The 25,785-nt window shown below is 37.6% G+C and overlaps 1 protein-coding gene across 4 annotated transcripts; it reads right to left on the minus strand.

Annotated features, from left to right (window-relative positions):
- On the minus strand, positions 1 to 25,774 carry SERAC1 (serine active site containing 1). Of its 4 annotated transcripts, none has more exons than XM_002198379.7 (17): positions 25,682 to 25,774; positions 23,527 to 23,618; positions 22,127 to 22,163; positions 21,662 to 21,798; positions 21,249 to 21,338; positions 20,190 to 20,321; positions 18,473 to 18,594; positions 16,295 to 16,423; positions 14,826 to 14,939; positions 13,418 to 13,580; positions 11,093 to 11,243; positions 10,155 to 10,296; positions 9,273 to 9,373; positions 5,345 to 5,442; positions 4,623 to 4,805; positions 4,118 to 4,261; positions 1 to 2,232 (listed from the first exon to the last, which is right to left on the minus strand). In XM_002198379.7, the coding sequence occupies exons 2-17, from the start codon at positions 23,615 to 23,617 to the stop codon at positions 2,102 to 2,104; spliced, it is 1,965 nt and encodes a 654-aa protein (XP_002198415.4). In that variant the 5' UTR covers position 23,618; positions 25,682 to 25,774; the 3' UTR covers positions 1 to 2,101. The 4 variants fall into 4 exon arrangements, with proteins under 4 accessions (XP_002198415.4, XP_072783082.1, XP_072783084.1 ...); XM_072926981.1 differs by having other exon boundaries at positions 1,462 to 2,232; positions 18,458 to 18,594; XM_072926983.1 differs by lacking the exon at positions 21,249 to 21,338 and having other exon boundaries at positions 1,462 to 2,232.
- Positions 25,775 to 25,785: the final 11 nt, after the last annotated feature.

A 25,785-nucleotide genomic window follows, 5' to 3' on the forward strand; every position in this document is an offset into this window, starting at 1 on the left:
TTCATCTGGCAGATCACTAACCTTTAATACACAATGTGACATATCCAAGACATTTTTAGATCACATTTTATTACTATATTCCAAAAAAATAAAGCCCAAACCCCCAAACCCAACAACCCCCACCAAATATTAGTTTTAGAAGTTACACATATATAAATACAGTTACAAAAAGGAGAACATTGCCTTAAGAATTCCAGTTACAAAACATAGATGAATTTACTAAGATTAATGTTTAATATCACTGATCTGAATCTGTGTAAGCCAAAGGAGTGTACTAAAATCAATAGATTTGTCACATGAAACAAGCATTTAGTTATTAGAAGTCTTGTCTATTCACCATGAATTCCACATACTCTACTTTGTGAATACAAAGTATACTAATATATTTACACTCTGAAGTCTAAACCACAGTGCAAAAAATATAAAGCTCTTCAGAAATTAGGACATTTCTGTTACATTTTCTATACAAAATACTGCCATGCAGTGTTCTTACCTACATCTTGCCAGTGTAGTGCTGTACAATCTCTGTACTGCTCTTGCTCTCATTCTACTTTGCAGTTTCCTCAATTTCCAGAAGTGTATTTTGAGCTGCAGTGTCCTCCTGGGCTGCTCTCAAGTCCTGGCAGGACTACAGTGTCCACAGGACCAAGCCCATGCAGAACTGCAAGGTGCATCCCACCTCCTTGGCAGCTTTCACAGCCAACATTTGCAGGGCACTAATACTGGATCCATCTCACAGGAGTGACATGAGGAGACACCTCAAGCCTGTCATCAATACAGACCTTATTTAACAAATGATCAGCAAAGGCAGTACAGCTTTACACAGCCCATGTTTGTTTTCAGAGAGGGATGCAGGTAAAGAAAGGGAATAAAGAGACCACTATAACATGAGACTGCTTTTAACCACAGTGCAAATAGTATCTAAGACTTTAAAAAAAGTGACTGTGCACTGCCATTCTTTTATCTAAAAATACTGATTTTTCATCAGTACTGTTAGGGTATCCTAAACATAAGCACAAATAAGACACTGCTGGTTTTCTCTGTATCTACACCAACAGATATATTTGGGCCCCAGAAAACCAAAACATTTGTGGTAATTTCCAGTGAAGCCTTACAATCACCTGATTTTCTTCCTGCTTTACTTTCTGCTACCTCAGCTCCAAACTCTTAAGCATTAGCTTTCTTGTCAGGGCCTACATTTCTTGTGCTCCACCTGAGCATTTTCAATGCTCTTCTTTAAATTGGCTACAGAAAAGTTTCTGTATGAGTAACACCAGCCAGGGATTTGAACATACCAACTTTTTGCAGTGTCCGAAGAGCAAAGCAGAAGAGCTGAGCTCATCAAACACATTTTCAATGTGAACAAGCACAGAACTATCCTTTCTGACCAGAAACACACTGTCCTAAGGAAAGCAGTCTCACAAGTTGCTAAGATTAAGAGGGAAATGTACAAGATGAATATTTCTTTCCTTTTGTTTTCATTAATACAAACAGACTAAACCAACAACAACAATTTTCTAAGCAAGGCAAGCTACCAACCTATCTCTTTCTCATGCAGAAAAACAGATGCTGTGTCTGCTGACCAATCTGGGTGATCTATTAAATGAAAAGGCAAATGACAAAGCCTCCTAAAATTGGGCCACTAGACTGAAATGCTACCTTAATTCACTTGAATACTAATTTTTTAGGCTCCAGTCAGGCGACCCTAACATGGACAGTAAAACAAAACTCTGCAGCAGCCACACTGCTTCTCCTCTTTGACCCAACAAATAACCACCTCATTTAATTGTTTCTAATCCTGTCTATAAGACTTATCCCAGGTGTATATTTACCAGCTTTCAAGGCAAGCTTGTTTTTTTTTTTTTTTTTGCTAAAAGAAGATACCCTGGGCACGCATTTTCTTTTTGCCAAGTTTGTATTTGCTTTGAATATAAATTGGACAGGTGTCTAAAGTTCAAGATGTACAGGAAATTATTCAGCAGCAGATACTATTGACACAGCACCCTTGTAATTCTGCAGGTCCCCTAAAAAAGGTTAGTAGAAGTTTCTGTGTTACACCAAACACAGGACACAAGCAGGAAAGGATGGCAAAACCTCAGTCTCACAGTTCTTGGGCTAAAACATCCTGAATGAACTTCAGTGTACGTTGATACAGGAAAGCATCCTTCTTCTTTGGCTTGCAAATATTTAGATGATTAACATCCACTGGAATAAGGTCTCCAATTCCTATGTCTGGGAAAAGACAAAAAAAAAATAAAAAGAAAACTACCAGAGTTCATAAGATGACCTAGACTCAAAACAACATCTTGCAGTAGCAATTTCTCTCTCAAAAGCAACTTCTCCTATCTTCAGTAAAACTCTTTGTTCATCATTATTTTTTCATGTGCTAAAAGCATCAGTACACACAGTTACAGCCTCACAGAGCTCTGTGTTGCCACAAAACCCACACTGGCACACTACACCATTAGGTCAGAGTTCTACTGTCTTTGTTTGAAATACACAAATGTACATTTCTCCACAGAGACAACTTAGCTGAAACAAAACTTCATTTACTGATAGCACAGTCCTGACTGAGGTTTAAGCATTGATATGACCAGGGGTGGAGTTTAATGCATGGTAACTTGAAACTGATGACCACTAATTGCCCATATTCCTTACACAAACACTTCGACGTGGACATTAAAATTTGGACTACAATGAACCTGAAATATGCTGCAAATCACTATACACATCTCCAGATAAATGAAATATTTACACTGTTTAATTGTTGAATAAAAATAGTCAATTTTCAGCTACCGATTTTGGGCACACTACAGCATTTATTCTTTACTGACAGCCATCACTACTAACTTTCCAGTTAGGATGCTGTGACTGCCACATTCCAGTTTATTGCCTATTCACTCATCATCTAGAGAAATCCTCCATTTTGCTTTGACTTCTGTATCTTTAACCATGTAAAATTATATTAGAGCAGGATGAAACTCTGCTTTCATGTGCCCAAGCAGACATGCAAGAAACAGGGAGCTGCCTGCTCATCAGCCCGTTTTGAACAGTGGCCTGATACTGAACTGCCATGTGCCCTCTAAAGGTTTTCAAGAGCACTCATGTCCTGCACTAGGTGTCATCCTGGAAGAGGAGAGACATGCCACAAAATTACAAGTGCACAGTGCTCGTTTGGGGTCTGCTATTCAGCCCTCTTTCTAACCTTATTTTGCTAAACAATAACCAAAAAAAGGTCCAGTTTTATGGTTCTTGTCAATAAAACTGCATCAGCAACATTTTTGCAAAACACTGCTGCTCAAGAGGACACACTGTAAAAAACCTGCTAAATAGTGATTCTGAAAAACAGGAATGTATAGTCCACCTTTTTCAGAGTACCTAACCCTGCACTCAAGCTAGTGGATTTAGCTGGTGGTAAGCCTGGTCTAAAACCTAACAAAGCAATGTTTTAAGACTTTACAGATACCGTGGGCAGTGCAAAAGAAAGACTGAAAACATAAGACTTAAAACAGTTAAAAAAAAAAAAAAAGAAAAAAAAAAAAAGAAATGGAAAAAAATTGCCTGGTTTCCCCTTCTCCTAAAAAAGGCAAAAAGATGGAGGGAACTCTTTAGGAGGCAAACTCTATTGCTGGAACTCATGAATTCATGAGATGTGGAAAGTAAAGAATTCTTAACACTAAAAACCAGCTTTGTGACTTTCTCTTTCCATTAGCACGTGACTAATTTTCTTTCTTAGTTTTTTAAAGGAGAAAATAGCTGGAATTTGCAGAAGCATCTGAAACACTATGCAGCCTACCTGTACAAAGATAAACCACAACTAGTCATAATTCCAAAGGAAAGGACTCCAACATTAGACCAGAGTCTACCCTGCTTTTTTAACAAACGTTACTCTCATTTTGAAAAATCAAAACAAACAACTGCTATTCTAAGATCTAAATGTAGATCTCCTGATCTCAGAAGGGAGGCTCAGTCAAAAGTTTAAACAAAAACCCCCACACTGTAATAGTCTTATTTTTCTATGTTTTTTACCATAATATTTATAACCTTTGTCATTATTTATGTTTACATCATCAATATATAGCAAATTAAATAAATTAAATGGCTATTTCTCACTTACCTGCTGACTCCACAGGTACTACATGCAGTTTTAGCATGCTGCCTATGTGTGTTGGTAGGGTTTCTGCAAAACTCAGCACTGAAAATTTCTTGTCTTTGGCAAAAGACAAGAAGTCATCATTCAGCTCTTTAAGGGCAGGAGAATCTGAGAAAGAGCAACATAATTTTTGCAGTGTTATAAGTATTTTTGTAGTATTTTTCTGGCAAGACTACATTGTTAGAGATGTTTTCATTACTATGACATAGGTATAGCATTTTGTTTGTAATCCCTTTTTCCAACTAGCATATGCAACAATTTTTTCTGACTCCCCTTTTCCCCTCACCTCTGCAATCAAATGAAACAGCTACTCAGAATTACTTGCAATAATTCAACACATAACCCAAAACATAAAAAGGAGGTTTGTTCTTTTTCCCCAGCTTTCTCTGACAGCATGATGAAAAAACCCAAAGCAGCAAGAACAGATTAGCAGAGTTCCTGTTGCTAGATGGTAGCAGAGTGAACATACCCTTGCTGAGCTCTTTAACCTCCACAGACGGGAAGAGGAGATATCTGGCATTTATAGAATATTCAGCCAGCTGGGAACCATGGTGAGGTACACTATAAAATATAATTCCTCTGGTGTTGTTTACAATTTTATCCATTTCTGGATTTTTGGAAGCATCCACCAGCATCCTTTTGACTAGAAGACCTGGCAACAGAAGCTGAATTAATGCAGGGATTTAAATCACTGGGAAATAATGACCATGCTATATTAACCATGAAACAACTAACCACATACTTGCCTTGGTTGATTAGTCCTTAGATTGTCAAATATGTAAGATTAACTTGAAAAAAACCCAAATCAAGCTTGAAGAGGCATCAATATAAAATGTCAAGGAATGATGCAAATCCAATTTTGATTTGTCTTATGTGTTGCTAATGACATTTACTATATGCCTGATCATGGAGAAAATTTTGCCTCTGGATTTCCATTTACATGAATTTCAACTCATTGATTTTTTAAATCAACACAGTAAGAACAAACAGCAATAACAATCCTTTCAAAATGTATATGCCATTAAATATGATGCATTAAGAAAGTAGAAATCTGTTTTTCATTTTTAGGTCTTTGCCTGTTTTTAAATAAACTATTCTGAATAATTGCATTTCTACCTGAATTTGGTTAGAACAAATTCTGAAATCTTTAATGCAAATAAATGCATTATATCAAACAGGCAACATGCTTACCACCCATGCTATGGGATACCCACACCAAAGGCCTGTCTCCAATCCCAGCAGCTTTGAGCTTGTCAAGCAGCTCACTGCTCCTGAAAGCAATAGACTTCCTGCAAAGAAAAAACAAACACAGGCATAATGGAGCATGACAGGTTAAAAGGCAATGTTAAAACACAATGAATTTTAGTGCTGCACATTTATGAAAGTGAATTAGGACTAATAAATAAATACTAATTATTTAATTACTGTTTCTACATTGAAAAAAGTCAAGAACTTTTGTAAGGATCACTTCACAAGGGCAATGGGAATTGAGCTAAATTCAGTTTCTCACTCTTGCTAGAAAGTCCTACTTTAATTTTGCTCTGCAAACATTTCTGTTTTCTTGACAAGTTGTTTTATGGAGTTTAAAATAGTTTCATTTACACATTGTAGCAAAACTGTTGTTATTCTATGAAAGCAACATCAACACATAATGAACTTCACACCCTGCAACATGAACAAATCTCACACACTTTGCTAAAAAATGCTCAAAAAGTGAAGCAATGCACAGAAATTTAAAACCTCAGTGCATGATCAACCAATACATTTAAAAAATCACAACTAATGTCATTTACACTTGCCAGACAATCTCCAAATGCTTTATACTGGAACAGTATGAAAGCACAATAATCTCCATTTTATAAATGAGAAGACTGAGCTCTGGAAAGGCTAAGCTACACATTAATGTCTGAAAATGAATCTGCAGTAGAACCAAAGCAAAACCAATGCCAATGCCCAATCTAGGCTTGAAAGTGCAACACTTGCACTTTACTTTGCTCCTTGCAGTGTAACAAGAATCAAACACAGAAGGCCCTTGGGTAATGAAAACATCAGGATATGGGGGCAACCACTGTGCAAAATAATTCACTTCATCTCTATTGGTCTCAGCATTCTCACTAGAAATTGCTTTATAACACATATGAAAAAAATAATCAAATGTGTCTTTTCAGTTGAACACTATGCTCTAGGCTAGCAGAGAGACACAAAAATTCACTTTTGAAACACTGAATGAGACTGTACATTTAAGAACAAACCTAAGGTTGTTTTTCTACTGCAACCTTATTGTCCGCTAGTTAAAAATATCTTCAGTATATTTTATTTATTATTAATCATATAAAATTATAAAATTATCAAATATTGTTCTTGGGTGATCATAAATAGCAGGTAACATAATTTTCCATTTTGTTATGAAAAAGATGTTATCTTTGGGAAAGAAAAAGGAAATAAATGCTTATTTCTTTTAACATACTTACTCCAGACAGACACAAGAAGAGTTTTCTTAGAATCATAGAATCATTTATGTTTAAAAGACCTATAAGATCATGGAGTCCAACTGTTAGCCCAAGGTGGATAGCCAAGTCCACCACAAACCCATGTCCCTAAGAGACATATCTGCCTGTCTCTATATTATCTTCAAGGATCGGAACTCAACCACTTCCCTGGGCAACCTCTTCCAGGCCTTGATGATGCTTTTAGTGAAGAATTTCTTCCTAATACCCAATCTAAACCTCCCCTGGTGCAATTTAAAGCCAATTCCAGTCTTCTTGGACCTGCACAGGTAACCACCTACATGCTTTTTAATGTAATTTTTCTGTCTAATTTCAAATAGGCACATTAACAGTCATGTGTTCCTCATTTTCTCCCTGCTTACATGTTTTTCTTAATGCAATAATTGCACTGACCTTTCATATAGCCAGAGAGAGGAGGGGATGAACAAGTATCAAGTTCTCAGTCTATTATATATGTTGAATTTTTTTACTCCCCTGCACAAAAAACGTAATTAATTTTCAGATTCTTAACCTGTAAGCAGCCATGTGCATGCCCCTGCTGCAGTACACAAGCTGAATTTACAGTACTAGTTACATGCTTAAATATCTGCATAAATGTTTGAAGGATTCAGATTTAAAGATCACTGAATCTAATAACCAAATTCTATTCAAGACAAAAAAAACCTTCACAGGCTCAAAGTGTTTTTATTTTTCAACATGTTTGGTGGTAGCATCTTCCTCTACCCTGTTCAAGGTCAGTAAAAACAGCATTCCTCTTGCAAGGGCAATTACACTCTGATTGAATCAGATACAGTTACTGTATTTTATAATCAAAGTAACATTTTTTGACCAACAGTATGTTTGTGTCAGAAACAGTGTGGCCAGCAGGACTAGGGAAGGGATGGGTGAGGCCGCATCTCGAGTCTTGTGTAGGGATCGCTGTGCTCCAGGACGGGCTTGGATGAATGGAGACGAGAGATCTCTGAAGGTTGCTCTTAGAATATACGGTTTATTAGGGATGGTGAAAGGTCTTGCTTGGAGCTGCCAGACGCAGCACGTGGCAAGGCCTGAAGGGATGGGGGAGGGGGGAGACAAGGGGTAGAGAGGATGCTCTAGGAGAGGGTTCAAGTTCCAGGAGAGTGGGGATTCCAAGAGAGGGGAAGATCCAAGAGAGGGGAAGTTCCAAGAGGGCGTCTGGCCCCTCAGAGACCCCTTATCAGGGGGCTTCAAGGTGGGCTGGAACAAGACTTGGGCCAATGGGGTCACAGACACCTGATGTTTCAGGGGAGTTACAGGTGTGGGGTGAACCATACATTTTGGGGGGTGAGATAGAACAGTCCATTTGGCTTTTGGACCTATCTGTAGGTAAGGGCATTGTCCAACCAGTAGGGGGGACTGTTTTCATCCTGGCTGTACTATCGTGAATATTTTGCCAGGCAATTATATTTATCCATCCTTTCCAACAGTCTTGTGTTCAGTTTTGGGCCCCTCACTAAAACAAAGACATTGAGGCTCTACATCAGGTCCAGAGAAGGGCAATGGAGCCAGTGAAGTGTCTGGAGCCCAGGTCCTATGAGGAGAGGCTGAGGGAACTGGGATTGATTAGCCTGGAGAAAAGGAGGCACAGGGAGTGTTGGGAAGGATAGATAAATATGATTGTCTAGCAGAAGAACCAGAATAGTACAGCCAGGGTGAATATCATGCCCGCTACTGGCTGGACAATCCTCCTGGATTCCTTGCTCCCCCCTTTGTCTCTCCCCTCCCCCATCACCTCAGGCCCGGCCACATGCTGTGTCTAGCAGCTCGAGGCAGGGCCTCTCTCCATCCCGAATAAACCTTATCCTCCAAGAGCAACCAACAGAGATCTCTCGTCTGTATCCACCCAATCCGTCTGTGGACCCCTCGAACGTCTTTACAAGGGAAGACCTTATCACTCTCTACAACCACCTGAGAGTGTAGCTGGGTGGGGGTTGGCCTCTTCTCCCAGGGCACCAGTGACAGGGACAAAAGATAATAGGGAAGGTTTAGGTCAAATATCAGAAAAAATGCCTTCATCAAAAGGGTTGTGATGCTCTGAAACAGGCTTCCCAGGAAGTGGTTGAGTCCCCATTCCTTGAAGCTTTTAAAAGGCATGTGGATGTGGCACTTAGGAATATTGTTTTGTGGTGGCCTTGGCAGTGCTGGGGTAATGATTGTACTTGATCAGATGAAGGGTTTTTTCCAACCTAAATGATTCTATGAAAATATATGCTTCATTTTATCAGGAGTATAAAGATACAGTACAGTGATTTTTTTTTTGCTGTGCTTATGAAGCATTATTATGTCACTTTAAAAAAGACACCCTTTAAGATATAAAGTTGGTGTTGTATTTTCATTAACTAATAGCATAATTTTGTGTCTCCCTTAACACGAGGCAAAACAGATTGTAAGAATTCGTGAAATTGCCACATGTAGCTATCCATGAGGCTAAAAACGTCAGCATACCATGACTATACTTAATGTTTTTCCTAATTTGATTTTTCAAAGCAACAGAAAAAGTTAAATTGACTCTTTCATACTAAGAGATCCCAAGGATCAGCTTTACAGGTCTATGTCCTGCCCCACCTCCAAACTGCAGATGCTGCATTTCTTACCTGTGAGCCTCAACAGGACATTTTGCCTTCCAGTCACTCAAATGGGTGTCATACTCCACAGATATGATTCTAAGGGAAGGACAGTCTGAAGCAAGCCATGTCTAAATTAAAGAAAAGCAAAACCAAAGGAGCTTATAACTGATGTACTTAAGCTCTTGAAAGCAATGGAGAAAAGATGTTACTATGGGGACAATATCAAGCAAGACGTTTGCTCTTCAGTTAATCCCCAAATATATGTTACACCTGGATTATCATTCTTTTATCACATGCTGAACTCCAGATTGTTTCTGAGCCACAAAGCCAGCAAATAATGAGGATTCATCTCTAACTCGTGCATTCCTGGCTCCCTCTCCTGGGTGAAACAAGTTACTAAGATTACCAACAGGACTAATAAGTTCAAGTTTCACAGAGATAATTTGGTGGCTTATACCAGTGTAAGTTTGCTTGGAGCAGTAACTACTTATTCACCAACAATATTTAAATAGCAATCTGCACAAAGTAAGGTACTCAGACACCAAGGTAAGAAAGGGAACTTAATTTAAAATGTTATTGTGTAAATCTTTTCCTCAGCAATAACATGCCATTAAAAAAAGAAAAAAAAGAAGAGAAAGCATAAGGAAAGCAGCCATTGCTGCCTCTTTCACTAGCATGTGAATGATGTTGAGAACATAAAACTTAGCAGCGACTTTTCCTTGCAAGAACAACAAACAAGTCATTAACAAAAATTTATCATCAGGAACTTGAAAACTGCCACTTGTATAACAAACTACAAGAAATTGAATTAAAAAAAGACATCTGCCAGACAGTGTCCTTCTAGATGCTCAGGACAACTGTCAAGAATGAGAAAACAACAGCCACATGTGAAAATGTTAGTCTTTTTACCTTTGGCCAGCACTGACTATAGTCCTCTTCCCCCTCTGAGGCCTTTCTATCCAAACGCCGGTCAATGTCTTGCTGTCGCCAGGTTTTAAATGCTGCTCCCAAAAGACCGTGAACGAAAAGGATGTCTGCTCTGATAGGCTGGCTGATCAACCATAAGGAAATTTTAAGAGATATATAGTACATGTTCTTTTAGCAAATTGGAACTTTTAACCTAAGGGATGCCAAAATGCTTTTTTTAACATTACATGTGACAAATTACCATACGGACATCATTTCATGATATTTCTAAGAGCATATGCAGATAAAAACAAAAACTAGGGAGCCACACAGAAGAAAGATATAAAATGAGGTATGGAAAGTTCCCACCTCACAAATCATAACTTTTTATAATGAAAAACACCTTTCCCACCAGCTACTGTACATGTGGCATGGTAGCTCCAGCCTTATCATCACATTAGATCTTTACTGTAACCAAACTAAGACCAATGACCCAGGGAATAGTTGCTACTGACACCCATGCTGGAGACTGCTTTAGTCCCAGACACACAAACACTATTACTGAGGATGAAAATTTACTGCATCTTAGGCCAACATGTGCTGTTGCAAGTAGAATAATTACAAGGCACTGTATCCCAAGAAGAAGTGCAAAGGTTAAACAGTTGCAACCCACACAAAACAGTAATTAATTTCATGTTTTGTGTTCAGATTTTCCATGCATTACAGTAATACTCTGTCCACACCCAGGGACTCCTTCAACCACTTCTACCTGTTCTTCTACTTGAGAATCTAAATTCAGTCCTTTCAATCCACCAAAGATCAGGAGGGGCAAGGTAACATCAGTACAGCAGCACTGATGCCAACTCTTCCAAAGTTTTGTAACGGAAGAGCAGAACAAGTAACTCCAAGTACAGTACGTACAATGACTCCTTCTACTTTACCTGCTACGATACTGTGGATGTAAGACATAAACACCATCTGGATACTTTTCTTTCACCACGTCCCTGTCTAAATTAGCCAAAGCTCTGGATGCGTGAGAAGATTGAATGATGTGTGGGGATTTCATTACTTCAGCAAGTACAGAAACCCAACCTACATTGAGAAAAGGGGCAGGTCAACTAATAGAAACATCATCTGAACATTCAGAAACATCAACCATCAAACCATACATCTGAAAATAGATGTTAAAACTTAAGAATGACAACGTCAAAATAAATTACTTCAATCTACTCTTTACCTCAGGAAAGTCAAGGCTAGCTAAGTGGAATCTCCTAAACTCAAAAATTCAGATGTATTTTACTACTGTTCATCTTATGATCTGAAGGAGAGAGAACCCCTTCTCAGAAGAAAGAGTATCAGCAGGTCAGTACAGCTGTAGCAAGAGCAGATCTCAGATTTCTTTTTGCAGGCAAAATGCCAGGAAGACGGAGACAATGAAGCTTAAAGAATAAGAAAGGTATAGAAAACAACCTACAGGAGCAATAGAAGGTAAAAAAATTTATTCTCTTATTATTGTGAAAGTACAATAATTTCTAATTTTAAAATCCAGCATAATAAAAACTCTTAATGTGATTAAAATATTTTTGCCATTCTAAAATTTGTATACTATTTATACATAAGACAATTAAATTGGATACAATCCTCAATAAAATTTTAAGTCAAAGATACTATGACTTACAAACACTTTATGATATTCTACCTAAGGTGCAAAATTTTCTCAAACGTGGAAAGGAATTGTCATAGACTACTGAGAAATGTAAAGGAATATCTTTTATGTGCATATGCACATGTTTCTTTAAAATCCTGATAGATCTTGTTGTTGCTAGCACAAATGGCCTATAAATCACAGTTACATTACAGTCAAGTCCATAAATAAAACCTGGGAATTTACTTCATGAGCATTGTCTTAAAACCATGTACATTATGTTGCTATTAGTACATTCAGTAAGCTGCTAATTCAAAATCATTTACTGTAGACTGAGGAAAAGAAAAAAATGATATTCAAGTTTTGCCTTAAATAACAAAACTACTAGGACCTTTGAGGACTGTAATCTTTATTTAAGATAATGTATTTAAATTATGTTTCTAAGCAGAATATATGCTGACCATTGTGAAAGCTGTACTTAAGAAGAATACTATCTAAAGTCTACTTTCAGTTCTCCAAACACAATGGAAGACTGCCAAGATAGTCTGACTAAAACTACCTTGGTCTCTGGTTTTGCATTTCTCTTAAATGAGTCAAGATGAAGAGTCAAAAATAACTGTTCAGAATCAACCTAAGTGTTCAGCCCCCAGAGACCCTACCACAGCTACTACACAGTGCATTACTGTTTTTCCTCTTCTTGTGCCAGCAGTTTTTGCAAGAAAAAGAGCCTTAGAAGTTCCCTCTTCTTATGCATCATCCAGCAATAAAAGATAAGCTTTATCAACTCTGGACTAGCAGTATCTGACTGCTCATCTCTGGAGTTTGATTCACTGTCTAAAATTCCTTTTGTACTGAGAGCTCTGTCCCAGGAAGCTGCTGACTCTCCTGTTTCAATCTCCTTCTACATGTATGGTTTCAACAATCATTAGAATATTAAGAATGGTGCCAGAGCCCAGAACAAAGGCCTTTATGTCCAGCTGCCTTTCTTCAGAAGTGAGTAGTATGGAAGCTGCAGACCAGTACAAGAATAGAGTAATAAAAGGACAATTACACAGTTCTGATTCTAGTCTATACGCTCGGATTTTCTGCAGACAACTTTGTTTCCATTTGTAGAACTTTATGGATTTTTCATTTCATGAATTTGTTGCACCACTCTTTGAAGCTTTGTGAGTCTTCAACTACTATAATGTTTTGTGGCAAGTTTTATTTTGGTCATGCAATATATGGAAAATACTATTTATTTGTTCTCTCTTTATAATTTAATGTACAAGAACCTTTGGTCTTGCATTACAACAAACAGCAGATGACCATTCCCTCTTTGCCTCCTCTATGCCAGTGAAGATAATTTAATAAATCTTCATCATATTCTCCTTCAGTTGCTTTTTCCATGCTAAGTGTCTTAGTCTAGTTATTTGTTCTTCATATCACAGCCATTGCAAATTTTTAATCACCCTCACCATCTTTTCCTGTGCCTTTGCTACTTCTCCTTTGTGTAAAAAAGTACACTATATTTAACAGCAGCTTGGATTTATAGAACTGTATATTGACATTTTCTACTTATTTATTTTATCTATCTGAAACTTTTGGAGTAGATATCTACCACAGACAGCTTTCTGTTTACCTGCACGTACTATGGATGAGTGAAGACGTTCATCCAAAGCCATATTCCCAATAATGCGGATTATGTTCCTCTGTATCTTTGCTGAATCTTTACGTAGCTGGTATATCCTCTGCAGCAGCTGGAGGCCTCCTTTAGCTTCAATTTTTTCACAGTGAGAAGAAATCTGGCATTACAAAGTAAATTACAGTGACAATAAATAGACATTCTGCAAAAGATTTTTTAGATGCTGTTAATTCATAAATTAGGGAGTTTTAAGAAGCAGGTATAACACCTGGTTGCATAGAAATTATATTAATCTAGAATTTATTATGCTATATTTGAAGAGGAAATAATGTTTTAATATGCAAAATGTGTAATTCCTATGAATTGACAACTTGAAAATTGCTGAGTACCACCTCTCTAGCCTCCTTCATGTCTGAGAGAGATGAAATGGTCTCCACTTGGCATGATCAAACTTCAACTCAAGTTCAAGAGTGTGAACAGGTCAATTGTCTGCATTTGCTAAAGCACTATCTAAACCAGAGCCACTTGTCCATCACCCAAAATACAATCATTATAATTCCTTCTCTTCAAAATGAAAAAGTATTTTTACATTCCAAATAGTACTGTTATCATTACTGATCCTAAGGGCAACAATTTAGTTCAGATGAATATGCAGGGTAGCTTTGGAACTGCTGATAGCCTCAAGCCTGTGGCTTTCAACAGGCATTTGGAATGAGTACAGTAACAACTTGCTTAAACTGAAAATCTAGAATATAACAAATTCTAGACTAAGTCTGAATATCTGTGTATATGGAAGATGTGAAAAGATTACCAGGAAGCTGCACTTTATCCATCCCAACTATCAGTACCCATTTGGCGTTCTTCTAGACTTCTGAATAGCAATAGGAAACATAAAGCATCATTGCTACAAAATGTCTTCCATACTCTTCATCTGTGTCTGCAAAAAAATCTGTGTCTTCCTCCCGGGAAGGCCACTGTATTAGCTGCTTGCTTGCAATATTCTGCCTAAAGAATACCTTTGTGTATGGGCAAAGTTTGCATTATGTTCTGGTTTCTGATAGAGTGAATTCTTTACACTATCTTGCTTCATGAAAACCTGGCATTAGAGCCTCAGAGCTGCCCTTTTACTTCTTCAGAGATAAATACAGGTATAGTACAGGGGAACTTGTAAGGGTGAATTAGAAGCAACAACAAAACTTAAATACTCTTCCTCATGAGAAAAAAAACCCGACTTTGTTACAGGAATGTGCTCATTTCACACCCATCTCAGTTGTTTAAACATTCTTACAGAAGGAGAAAGGGGTAGGACACAGGGAAATGGCAATTCCTTCCCAATACATAAGAGTGCATCAGAGAAGAATGTCTATAAATGTAGCTTTTTTGTTACAGTTTAAAGACAAATTACCTTAGAATGCTGTACTAAAGCCTGCAAGCAAAAAAGTTCCACTGTCTCTGAAGGGATTTTACTCAATGTCTCACAATATGGAAGTCCATTTCCTCCAAAACACCATAAGCCTCCCTGAAATGAAAAACCATAAAAATAGTAACACATTTCAAATGGCTACATAAAAAAAGGATTTCTAATTTAGAATGTTAAGTGCGTAATGATCTATAGAAATTGCTTTAAAGAGTGCACAGCATGCACGTACTTCTCAAAACGTACAAATTACACAACAGTACATCATAAAAGTATTTACTATTTTTAACTGGAAATATTAACTAGATTTTCAGTGTGTAGTCTCCTTAGTCTATTAAATCCAAAACATACAGTAAAGGGGGGAAAATGTAGTATTTTCATTTTGTTAATGAATGTCATCTTTTAAGATTATTTGCTTAAGCATAAAAAAGCAAGAATCAGTGTAACTCTAGACTTTCAAAACTTAGAAGAGGAAGAAGAAAGGTCTTCAATATGTGGCACAGCCTTAGAAGACCAGTCTCCCAATCACACAGCAGAAAGACCAACATAACCTCAATAAAAATCAAAGTACTTCCAAGTGTGGTGTCTTACCAAAGCTCCCTTTGTAGCACGAGCTCTGGCTGTGAAAACAGTAAAGGAGTGATAGTGTAAAAATAGCACACATAACTCTGACATAGAAAATAAAGAGTTATTGCACTCTGGAAACTCTAAATGAAGACTAACAAGCATTGTTATTAAAATGACATTCATTTTTGTTATTGCATCTTATAAAAAATAACACTCACTGATTAAGGAAGTCAGAACTTTTAAACAACAAAAAGGGAAATTCACAAGTGAGAGTGGATGAAACTGACATAAGTATTATTTTTAGTTATTTAAGGCCTCTTTAAATGACATTCCTAAAGCCACTTAGGAAGTTGTTGCACAGAGACAGTGGGAGAATTTGTTGATCCAGGTCCAAACAGACCATAGACTACTACAATTCTGGTTTGGTAAAAGAGTTTCTATTTCAAAGAGGCACTTCCATGTGATGTAACAGAGTTTACTACTTAAGGTGTGCTAACAACCTACCTTTTTTTCTAGAGACTTATGAGAGATTTAATAATCTCATCAGTAAAAGAACATTCAAACAACAGTAAGATGAAATGTGAAAAATAATTTTATGAGCACTACAAGGGGAAGGAATGTTTTGGACAGAGTGTTGAAACACCTGCTTAATGGGAAAGCTTGTAAGATACTTTAGCTACACCTTTCAAGTAGCACAGCTGGAAAATATAAACAAGCTCTCAAGCAGACAGACTGTATTTGCACGAGATTTTGCTCATGTTCTACAGTCACTAAGTGTCTGTATTTCTCTTCCTCTTACAATGATAAAAAAATATGGAAAAAGATTTGTATCTTTGAGCTCTGGAGGGACAAAGAACCCAAACAGTTCTGTTCTGCAGATGGAAACTCACCATTTGTGCAGCAAGAGTGTGGCTACTTTCACTTAATGCAAGGGATGTGAAGTACTGGACACATGGATCAAGACCAGTCTGAGGTAAAGATACCAATAACAAGCGAAGTTCATCTTCTATGGAATAGTCCTGTGAGAAGTACGCACAAACAGCTTTTAGGTTATTTTGTTCAAAGCACAAAGCAAAATGAAGAAGAGAGAAATATTTGAAATAATGGAATCAGCCATACTAGTGAGGACACAAAATATGAACCTTGGACTCAAGTGCTCTGCAACTTCAGTTTAATAGTTTTATCTGTAAAGACTTTGGAAACTGATAATTACAAAACCACCAACTAACTGATAAAAAGCAAGCTTTACACTTCATATTTTGGTGACATTATTCTAATGGTTCCAAAGAGCAGAAGAAAAACCAATTCCTTTTGACAGAAAAAACTTAAAAGTTCACTCTTAACTACACAGAAATTTTCATAGAATCATAAAATACTTGGAGTTGCAAGTGACCCACAAGGACCAGAGAAGTCCACCTCCTGGTCCTGCACAAGGACCACCCCAAGAATCACACCATCTGCCTGAGAGCATTGTCCAAAAGCTGCTTGAATTCTGTCAGGCTTGGGGCCAGGACCCTGGGGAGCCTGCTTCAGTGCTCAACCACCCTCTGGGTGAAAAACTTGTGCTGATATCCAAACTAAACTCCCCCTGACAGAGCTTCAGGCCATTCCCTCAGGTCCTGTCACTGGCCGCCAGAGTGAAGAGATCAGTGTCTGCATCTCAGCTTCCTCTCAGGAGGAAGTTGTGGCTGCAATGGTCTCCCCTCAGTCTCCTCCAGGCTGAACAGACAAGTGATCTCAGCCACTCCTCAAGTGGTTTCCTCTCAGGGGACTCCACCGTCTTTGTTGCCCTTCTTTGGACACTCTCTAATAATCTAGAATCTTTTTTATACTGTAGTGCTCAAAACTGCACACAGTGCTCAAGGTGAGGCCACACCAGGGCAGAGCACAGTGGGACAATCACCTTCCTCATCCACCAACTGGTGATGCTGTGCTTTTGGTGCCGCTCCATTAAAATTAATGCATCAATTACTAGCAAAAAATAAAGACTTTTTTTAATGTTTGGTCTGAAAAATTGATGGAAGTGTTCATTTAATAATCCATATATTGATTGTTAGATTCAACAAAGTAATTTTCTTTGCCCACCATCATTGAATTTGCTGTTAATTTTAATTCTTTGATAAAATCAGAGATGAAGATTGATTTGCCTAGAGTTGCGATAATGACTTGCTTCAACTTCCTAAGCAGCAACTCTTAGCTTCAATCACCTAGCAATCATATTGCTGTAAAAATATATCCACAACCATATACTGGTGTAACCTAGTATTTAAGGACTGACAGGTACAGATCCACTATACATAGTATTACAAAGGCAAGGAAGCAAAAATGGAGAATATCACAGCCAATCAAAGGTGATATTCAGAGTTCTGTTGGTTAAGATACACAGGTATTTTTTGACAGGGCCTTCTGCCCCCCTTCATTCTATTAGTATTCCAAAACACCTTGAATATTATACTTCATATGCCAGTTCTCTTTATTGAAGCTGATGACATGACTCTTCAGACCATCACATATATAACATATACAAACACATTTAAAATGCGTTTAGTTTAAAATTAACTTAAAAATAAAGCAAGGCCAAATTTATCCAATGAGGATCTGCTGGCACCCACAAGCTGGCAGTGAAGAAGTGAGCCTGCAGCAGAGCACCACAGTACTACTGAGGAGGCAAAGGCCTCCAGGAGCACACGCTGTGTGTAGGATTCTTTCAGTGTCAACAAGGCAATCCAGGATGATTTCTTCACATTGCCTACTAGATAGAGACAAGCAATGTGTCTGTCAGACTGGTAACTGGCTCAGACTTCACTGCTTGTAAATATGTCATGTGGATATACAGTCCAAGAATAATAATTGATCAATATTTCCAACCTTATTTCTTTCCATCATGCCACTCCCTAATGCAGATATACCCCAATGGTGTACCACATATTACAGTTTTGTATTTTGGTATTTTACTACTAGTCAGTTACTTTAGAAGAACTTCACTTTCAACAAAAGTTAACAACAAAAGTAGTAAAAGAGAAGTAAGCAACTAAGAATCATCTAATACCTACTTTTCCTGTACTTACAGTCTTTATTTTTGGCAGTGGTGGTGGAGGCAAGAAAAAGCGAAGGTCAACATCTTTGGATCGAGCCAAACCTATAGCAGTCCTTTGATCACAGGTCTGAGCAACTGTGACATACTGATAATCTGTTGTACAAGAATTTCAGTGTTAAGAGTTAAAACTAACCTTAAATACTTAATTTTGTTTTAAATGTAGTTTGTGATCTACTTTTAAATATACTTGACAAGCAGAACCATCTCTCTGCAGTCTACCTAGAAAAACCCTTTGATTCTCTAACTACAAATTCTAAAAGTTAAAAACTGCAGATGTTAGACCAGCACTACACTGAGCCGAAATATACCTGGGTACTAACTGTTCATTATAGGCGTGGTAATTCAATGTCAAACTGAAGGAAAAGAAAATAAAACCTTGAGGTGGGTCAACACTTTTTTTCTACAAAAATTTGCTTATATTCCTGTTACTGTTACACAATTCCAGAACAAAACTGACAAGCCATTTAAGATATTCTTCACAGTCGTAGATTGGCAACACTATTCCTTTGGTGGAGGTAATTTACACTTGCAAACTGAACTCATTGGAGCTGAACACTTTGGTCCTAGCTGAACACTTTGTCCTAGTTGTGAAAAATTAGCACATACTTTCAGTCCTAAACTTTCTTGACTTGGTTTTGAAGCATCAGGTTTTAAAAAGGACTGTCTCCCTCATGAGACAGTTGGCAAGAATAATTAGTATTTGTGAAATGTCCAAATGTCCAAATGCTACAACAATGAGCACTACAGAGAAATGGAGATAACAAAAGACAACTAAATTTCTGATACTGCACATCTTGTGCTCTGAAATCACCTGCTAACAGTATTCATCTACAAAGGACAAAGCTCAGTTTTGGTACATCCTAGCTTTCAAACATTTTCAAACACAGTTTGCTGGTGTAAATTCTCTGTGGAAATTATTTAGAATTTTAAAAAGGCAATTTGAAACAAGATAAACCCCATGGTGTGGAATTGAGTTGGAAAAGTGAAAGATCCACAACTGACTAAAATTAACAAAATGAGAGTCCAGAACAGAATGTCACCTAGTTTATGTAGCCTGGTGGAGGGGAGAGGAAGAAACACAAATACACATATACACCCCCACTACTTCGGATTTCAAGGATATGTGCTCCTAGAGCAAGAGGGAGAACTTAATACTATTAAATAATAACTAGGACAAAAATGGCTTACAGATAATGCTTGCATGTACAAGCCCTCTACCTCTGGTTTGTCATTACTACCTATCAGCTCCTAAACAATTTTTATTAACTTAACCACAGTCTTAAACTCACTCCTACAGAGGCTTATAAAAAAATCACTGCCAAAACTTGTGACTGCATTAGCAATCCCAACAGAAAACCTATGGAACTAAAGACCATGAACTACTCTCCACAGCAAAGCAATGGTTACAATCCTCTGGTGGTGAAACAGAGAGAGGCCTGCACTGCAGACACTCATACTGCGTCAGGGAAAAACATTAGGAAAGAACAGCTACTTGAAATGCAAATAATTCCCCCACGTTTTCAACCAAATTTCAGAGCATATTCATATTCAGAGGGAAACAGTCTTTTTTTTAAAACCTGATGCTTCTTGCAGCTACTAGCTTTTCTTCATGTTATGAGCAGACTTGGAACAGCTAACTGGAACTGTGGAACTTCTGGGACAAATTAGGCTACATCAGCATACATTACCATGCCAGTGACTGTTGCTTGCCAGATCTTGTACAGCCTGCAGTCGGATTGCTTTGTCTTCTGACTGACTTCTCTTTAAGAGAAGCCATAAGGCACACTCATGATCTTCTCCATCAAAGGTACTGAATTGTTCTTTGACCAGGAAACAAATTAAATCCAAGTAAATCCATTATTCTTAATGAGCATTTTAACCAGCCACGTTTCTCTTTGTGGAGTAAGGAAATATGTAGGTTTTTTAATATTTGAATATTACTTGTTCACAGTAATTTTAACAGTAACATTTTAAACTTAAATTAGTACAATGAACAAGGACAGAATGACATCAGTAAAATGCTGATCCTAAAATTGTGAGTCTGTCTCATTTTAGTGGCACCAAGTTGATATTTCATGTATCTGTGTGACACACATAACCCCTGGCTGGCACTTACCAACCAGAATTACCATCAGGAGCTGCAAATTATTAGCAACTCTTGAGGCTCTGACCTTGAAGAATTAATTTCATAAAATGACAGTGGAAATGCACATTGCTATAATCATTTAACAGAGAGTTAAATGAGAATAGGCAGTATGCCTCAAGAGCACAGTTTCTGATACAAATGGAAATTCTTGTTTCAAATTACTTGAAAAAGCAGCAACACTGATAATAAAAACTACTGCTTTCAGTTAATAATGTCAATTTTGATGAAAGCATACATACTTTTCTAAAATGAGACTTAGAGTATTTCAACCCACAAACACCTTTTTTACACAAAAATGATATCAAATATTAACTTGGTACCTTAACTTTTAAATTTTTTCTGGAATAAGGAAAAAAACAACCCTCAAATCTTATCTTAACCATCATTTTCATTTACTTTAAGAAATTGTTTGAATACACAGAAAATAGACAATTGACTGATAATCCATATAAATAAATAAATTATAAGCCATATTATCACTGTTTCAAGAACAAAAGAACATGCTAACTTTGTAAGAAAAAAATGTTTGACTTCCTAATTGCCCTACTTCTTACTGTTAAAAAACAATAATCATAGATAAAGTCCTGCTTTCAATACCTACCATTAAAAGGTCTCCGGAAGATTTTAGCTTCTGTTTCTAGAATTCTCCTCACTGCTTTATGGATTTCTTTTCTGGCTCTGTATGTAATCCCTACAAGAGTATTTTTATATTACTGGAAGTCTGAAAGACAGTTCCCTCACCTCACTTTTTGTAAAAATATGGAAAAAGAAATACACCCACATATATATAGACATTATATAAAGAGAATTATCTGATATATAGAGAACTATGTATAGAAAGAACTATCTTTAAAAAAAAAAACAACCAAAGTAGTATGCAGCTTAAATTTGGTGATATTTCTTGGTAACAGACTTCAGGAAATACAACTTTACTTGTTATAGAAGGGTGACTTCCAGAAACATTCTATTCTCTTAGAATTCTGTTTTTAGAACTCGAACAATTATGCATCTTACCTTGATAGTCACTTGGACTTAGAGAAGCTGTACGTACGTATACATAGGATTTAAGTTTTTCTTGATGTAGAGCTTGAGTATCAATTTGCAGTAACTTATTTAAGGACAGGACTTCATATGTAATGAATACAAAGCCTCTAAAGAAAAAAAAACTGCATATGAATATCAACAAAAAAACTGCATATGAATATCAACAAAAACAATATAATATAAAAATAGCAGTCACATTGGCATAAATCATAGAGATTTTACAAAATACATAAATCTGTAGATTATTTTGATTTAGCAAAGTAGAGAAAGGCCATAAAATACTTGAAATAAGTTATAACTATCAGAAACTGTGCTTCAAGACTATATTCTACCATGTCTAACATCTCCTAATATTATCATATTTTGGAAAGATACACATATTAAAATTTTAACTCTACCCATAAGTTACATATATACTCATTAGTTAGAACTTACCCTAGTATAAGTGATCCAGTTACCTTTGCAATTTTTCCTTGAAAAAATTAAAACCAAATGTCAAACAAAGTTGGATGCATCACCTCAATATAAACACAGCTACCATTTTATTATCAGACAATAAGAATACCAAATATTAAGAACAAGCTTTAAAAAAAAAATTCTATTGCTCTCTAGCTTTCAAGAAATTATTAACCAAAATTTACAACTGGAGAAAACATTACTTGATTCAGATTTCCTGCACTCCTGAGCAAGATCATAAAATATGTATCCTGCCAGTTCTATTTACTTTGAATATTGCTACCTCTCAATTGCATACACTGCTCAGCTACCAGAATCAACAGCAAACTTTCTCTGCCTGTAACACTAGCAGTAATTTGGAACTTGAAATAATTTTAAGGAGTTAACTTTTTCTTACATGTTGCAGCTATTTCTTCAATGTATATATTATTACATACAGGACTATGTATGGTTTTTGAGAAGTCCTGCAGAGTCCATAAGCAAATACATAAAAAAAAAAAAATTCAATTGAATCTAATGTATAAAGCAAACAGATAATAAATACATGCTACTTGCAAGAATTTGCCTTTTAAACAAAATTATTCCTTCCAGATTTCAGCTACTTTGTATCTACAAAGTTGATCTGATTATCTGCATATAAGGATCTCTATACAAATAAACTCTTATCATTACCAGGCAGCAGCAAACCCAATGTAACACATATCATCTATCATGAACAATTTCTTTTCCTCAGCATGAATTGTGAGATTTGCCCCACAACCACTGCTACCAGCTTCCATCTTTGTGAGGCCATAAGAATTTTGTATGCAGACAAGAGGCAGCAGCCTCATGTTGAAGACATAACGGGCAGAGAAGTTTGCAAAAGAAAAAAAAAAAGAATGCAATGCTTCCTGTAGAGCAGAAATTTATATATCCTATCTTTAATGCTCAGAAATAAATTTCAGAATTGCAAGAATTGTCATTATATGCTGAAGACACCAAACGAAACAGAGACTAAGCAGAGCTTGAAGTAAATAAGGAAAAATAAATATTAAAAACAAGCTTTATTCAATGTTTATGAATGTAACTATTTCATGGCTCTAGAGATTACCAGAAAAAAAAATCAGATACAAGTGGAATTGAAGATAGTTTATGAAGATCACATTTAGTTAGGGAAAGACCCTCATCAAGTGTTTGTATCTGCTCCCAGATAATCTGCTGGTGTCATATTACAGATCACTATGCAAAGCAAGGTCAGAAGCAGAGAGCAGGGACAAACAGAAGCTTTTAATCACTAAGCATTCAAGGGCTTAAACCTTCAGTATCACTGAATTATGCACAGTGTCATGTCATTCCTTTTTATTAACACCTCAGATCAATACATAATGAACTGTACTTACTGATATCATTCCAGGGTAGGTGTTTTTTTGTGGCTGGACCAGAAGTTCCTATTTTTCTGTAGCAAAATACGCAGTAAGCAGCCACTGACATTCTGCATATTGGGGGGGGAAAAAAAGTAATTATAGATTTGAAAATTACAGCAGAAATCCTTAGCATTTTTTTCTTGTCTTTTTACAGCAAAGGTCACAATAAACCATGTTTGTGTCATTTTGCTCCATATAAAGCACTCTGACTAAAGAACTCTAAATTTCTCAATTTATGGGCTGAATTCTCAATTTAGGGGCTGAATTTAGGTTATAAGAAAAGCTTAAAGCAGTTCTTTTGTCAATTATGTTACTGTTGATTTTATTGACTAAGTATGTCCAATTAACTTCTCTGCTTCTAAGTTTCCTTTCCTACTTTTTTGTCACTCTTCCCTAAATACCAGATATGGTCTTATCTCCATCAAGACATTACTCAGTATGACATGGGCTTTAATACAACTCAGTAACCAACCCTGTTTAAAAGTTCATCATTTATTGTGTTGGCAAGTAAGTTTTTTATTTTGACTAACAAGACTTAAAGAGCTACTACATAAAAACGAACACTTTTTGCACACAGTGCAGAAGTAACATGAAACTCCTATCTTCTAAGTGAAATTTTAGTGTCTGCATTGGTGCAATCATACTAACTGAAATATTGTGTTAATGTGTTTATAGATATGTAAAAACACACCAGTATCCCTCACATACTAATCAAATTAGGTCTCTGGTACCACAATCACAATTAACTCAAAATGATAAAATGTCGCACGTGTAAACCTGATGTTGAAATATGGAAGCCTGATAGTCTCCTTGAATTTAAGGTAATCTCAGCAGACCAAGAAAAGTGTTTATATCAGTTTTATCGTCAGTGTCCAACATCTCCGAACAAAGGACTCTTTTTAACATGTCTTCCCTCTTTTCTTATTAACCAAAAAGTTTTGATTTTTCCCTTTTCTCTTGCTTGTGCTTGGGAGATTTTTGAAAAACATCAGCATCACCCCAGCACTGTCAAAATCACTGCACACTGCTTTTTGACTTCTGTCATTTCAACCTCATTTATCCATTCACTTCAATTGTGAAACACTTTTAAGATTTTGATCATCACTCCTCTAGAGACAACTCTCCCACTTCCAAACTCTCTGTCTCATGACAGTTCCTTTACCACCTTGGTTCACAGAATCACAGTAATCACATTTACTCTTCTCTCTAACCACAGTCTGAAACAAACATGTGGTTCAGTGACAGCAGGTGCCACAACTACTAAAATTTAAAACATGCACCTGCAAACACAGCAGGCTCCTCTGTTGCCAGGAGCTCCTGTTCAGGTCCGAGGGCAAGCATCAAATCATCAAATGTTAAGGGTCTGGAATGGACCTTAAAGATCACCTAATCCCAACACCGCTGCCATCGGCAGGGGAACCTCCCACCAGATCTTGTTTCTCACAGCCTTTTCCAGCCTGGCCTTGAACACTTCCAAGGCTGGGGCATCCACAACCTTCCTGAGAAATCTGGAGTCTCCACACAACCTCCTCTTCTCTAGGCTGACCTGCCCCAACTTCCTCGCTCTGCTGTCACAGGGGAAGTGCTCCAGCCCTCTTATCAACCTCGTGGCCCTTCTCTGGACTTGCCCTAGCAGCTCCACGTCCTTCTGATGCTGGGGAGCCCAGGTGAGATCTCACCGGAGCGGAGGAGGGGCAGAATCGCCGCCCAGGGCCCGCTTCAGCCGGCTGCTCTGGGACTGGAGCGCGCACTCACGCTGGGCTTTTCATGCTTAGGCACATGCAAATATAATGCAGAAGGACCCATTTCGCACCGTTCCACAGCTGGCCCAGGCAGCACCGGGGTGCGGTCCCCACCTACCCACCCCGCGACTGCGTAGCTGGGGCGTATTTAAAAAAAAAAAAAAAAAAAAAAAAAAAAAAAAAAACCAAAAAAAACAACCAAACAAAAAACACTACCGCAAACACAACTTTAAGCAATGCAACACATAAACGGGCAAGGAGGCAGGCTGGCGTGGCTCCGTGCCTCTTTCCAACGGGGAGGAACAGCGCACCCCCAGCGCACCCCCAGCCCGCCCGCCCAGCAGCGCCGCCGCCACCCCCGCGCCCCCCGCCCGGGCCGCCGCTCCCACCTTCCGCCTGCGCCGCGCGGCCCCGCGCGCCGCGTGACGCCAGCGCGCCGCCGCCCGCCCCGGCCAATCCGCGGGCGCTGCCGGGGCCGAGCTGCGCGTGCGCG

Source organism: Taeniopygia guttata, chromosome 3 (genome assembly GCF_048771995.1).
Source record: "Taeniopygia guttata chromosome 3, bTaeGut7.mat, whole genome shotgun sequence".
In the NCBI taxonomy this organism is placed as follows: domain Eukaryota; kingdom Metazoa; phylum Chordata; class Aves; order Passeriformes; family Estrildidae; genus Taeniopygia; species Taeniopygia guttata.

What these genes read in the sequence shown, in the direction of transcription:
- SERAC1 (XM_072926981.1), bottom strand. Translation starts at nt 23,617, where the DNA reads ATGTCAGTGGCTGCTTACTGCGTATTTTGCTACAGAAAAATAGGAACT. An exon ending in CCTACCCTGGAATGATATCA is followed by an intron (nt 22,164 to 23,526) that starts GTAAGTACAGTT and finishes AATTTTTTCAAG; the next exon opens with GAAAAATTGCAAAGGTAACT. An exon ending in GGTATCCCATAGCATGGGTG is followed by an intron (nt 4,806 to 5,344) that starts GTAAGCATGTTG and finishes TTCTGTTGCCAG; the next exon opens with GTCTTCTAGTCAAAAGGATG.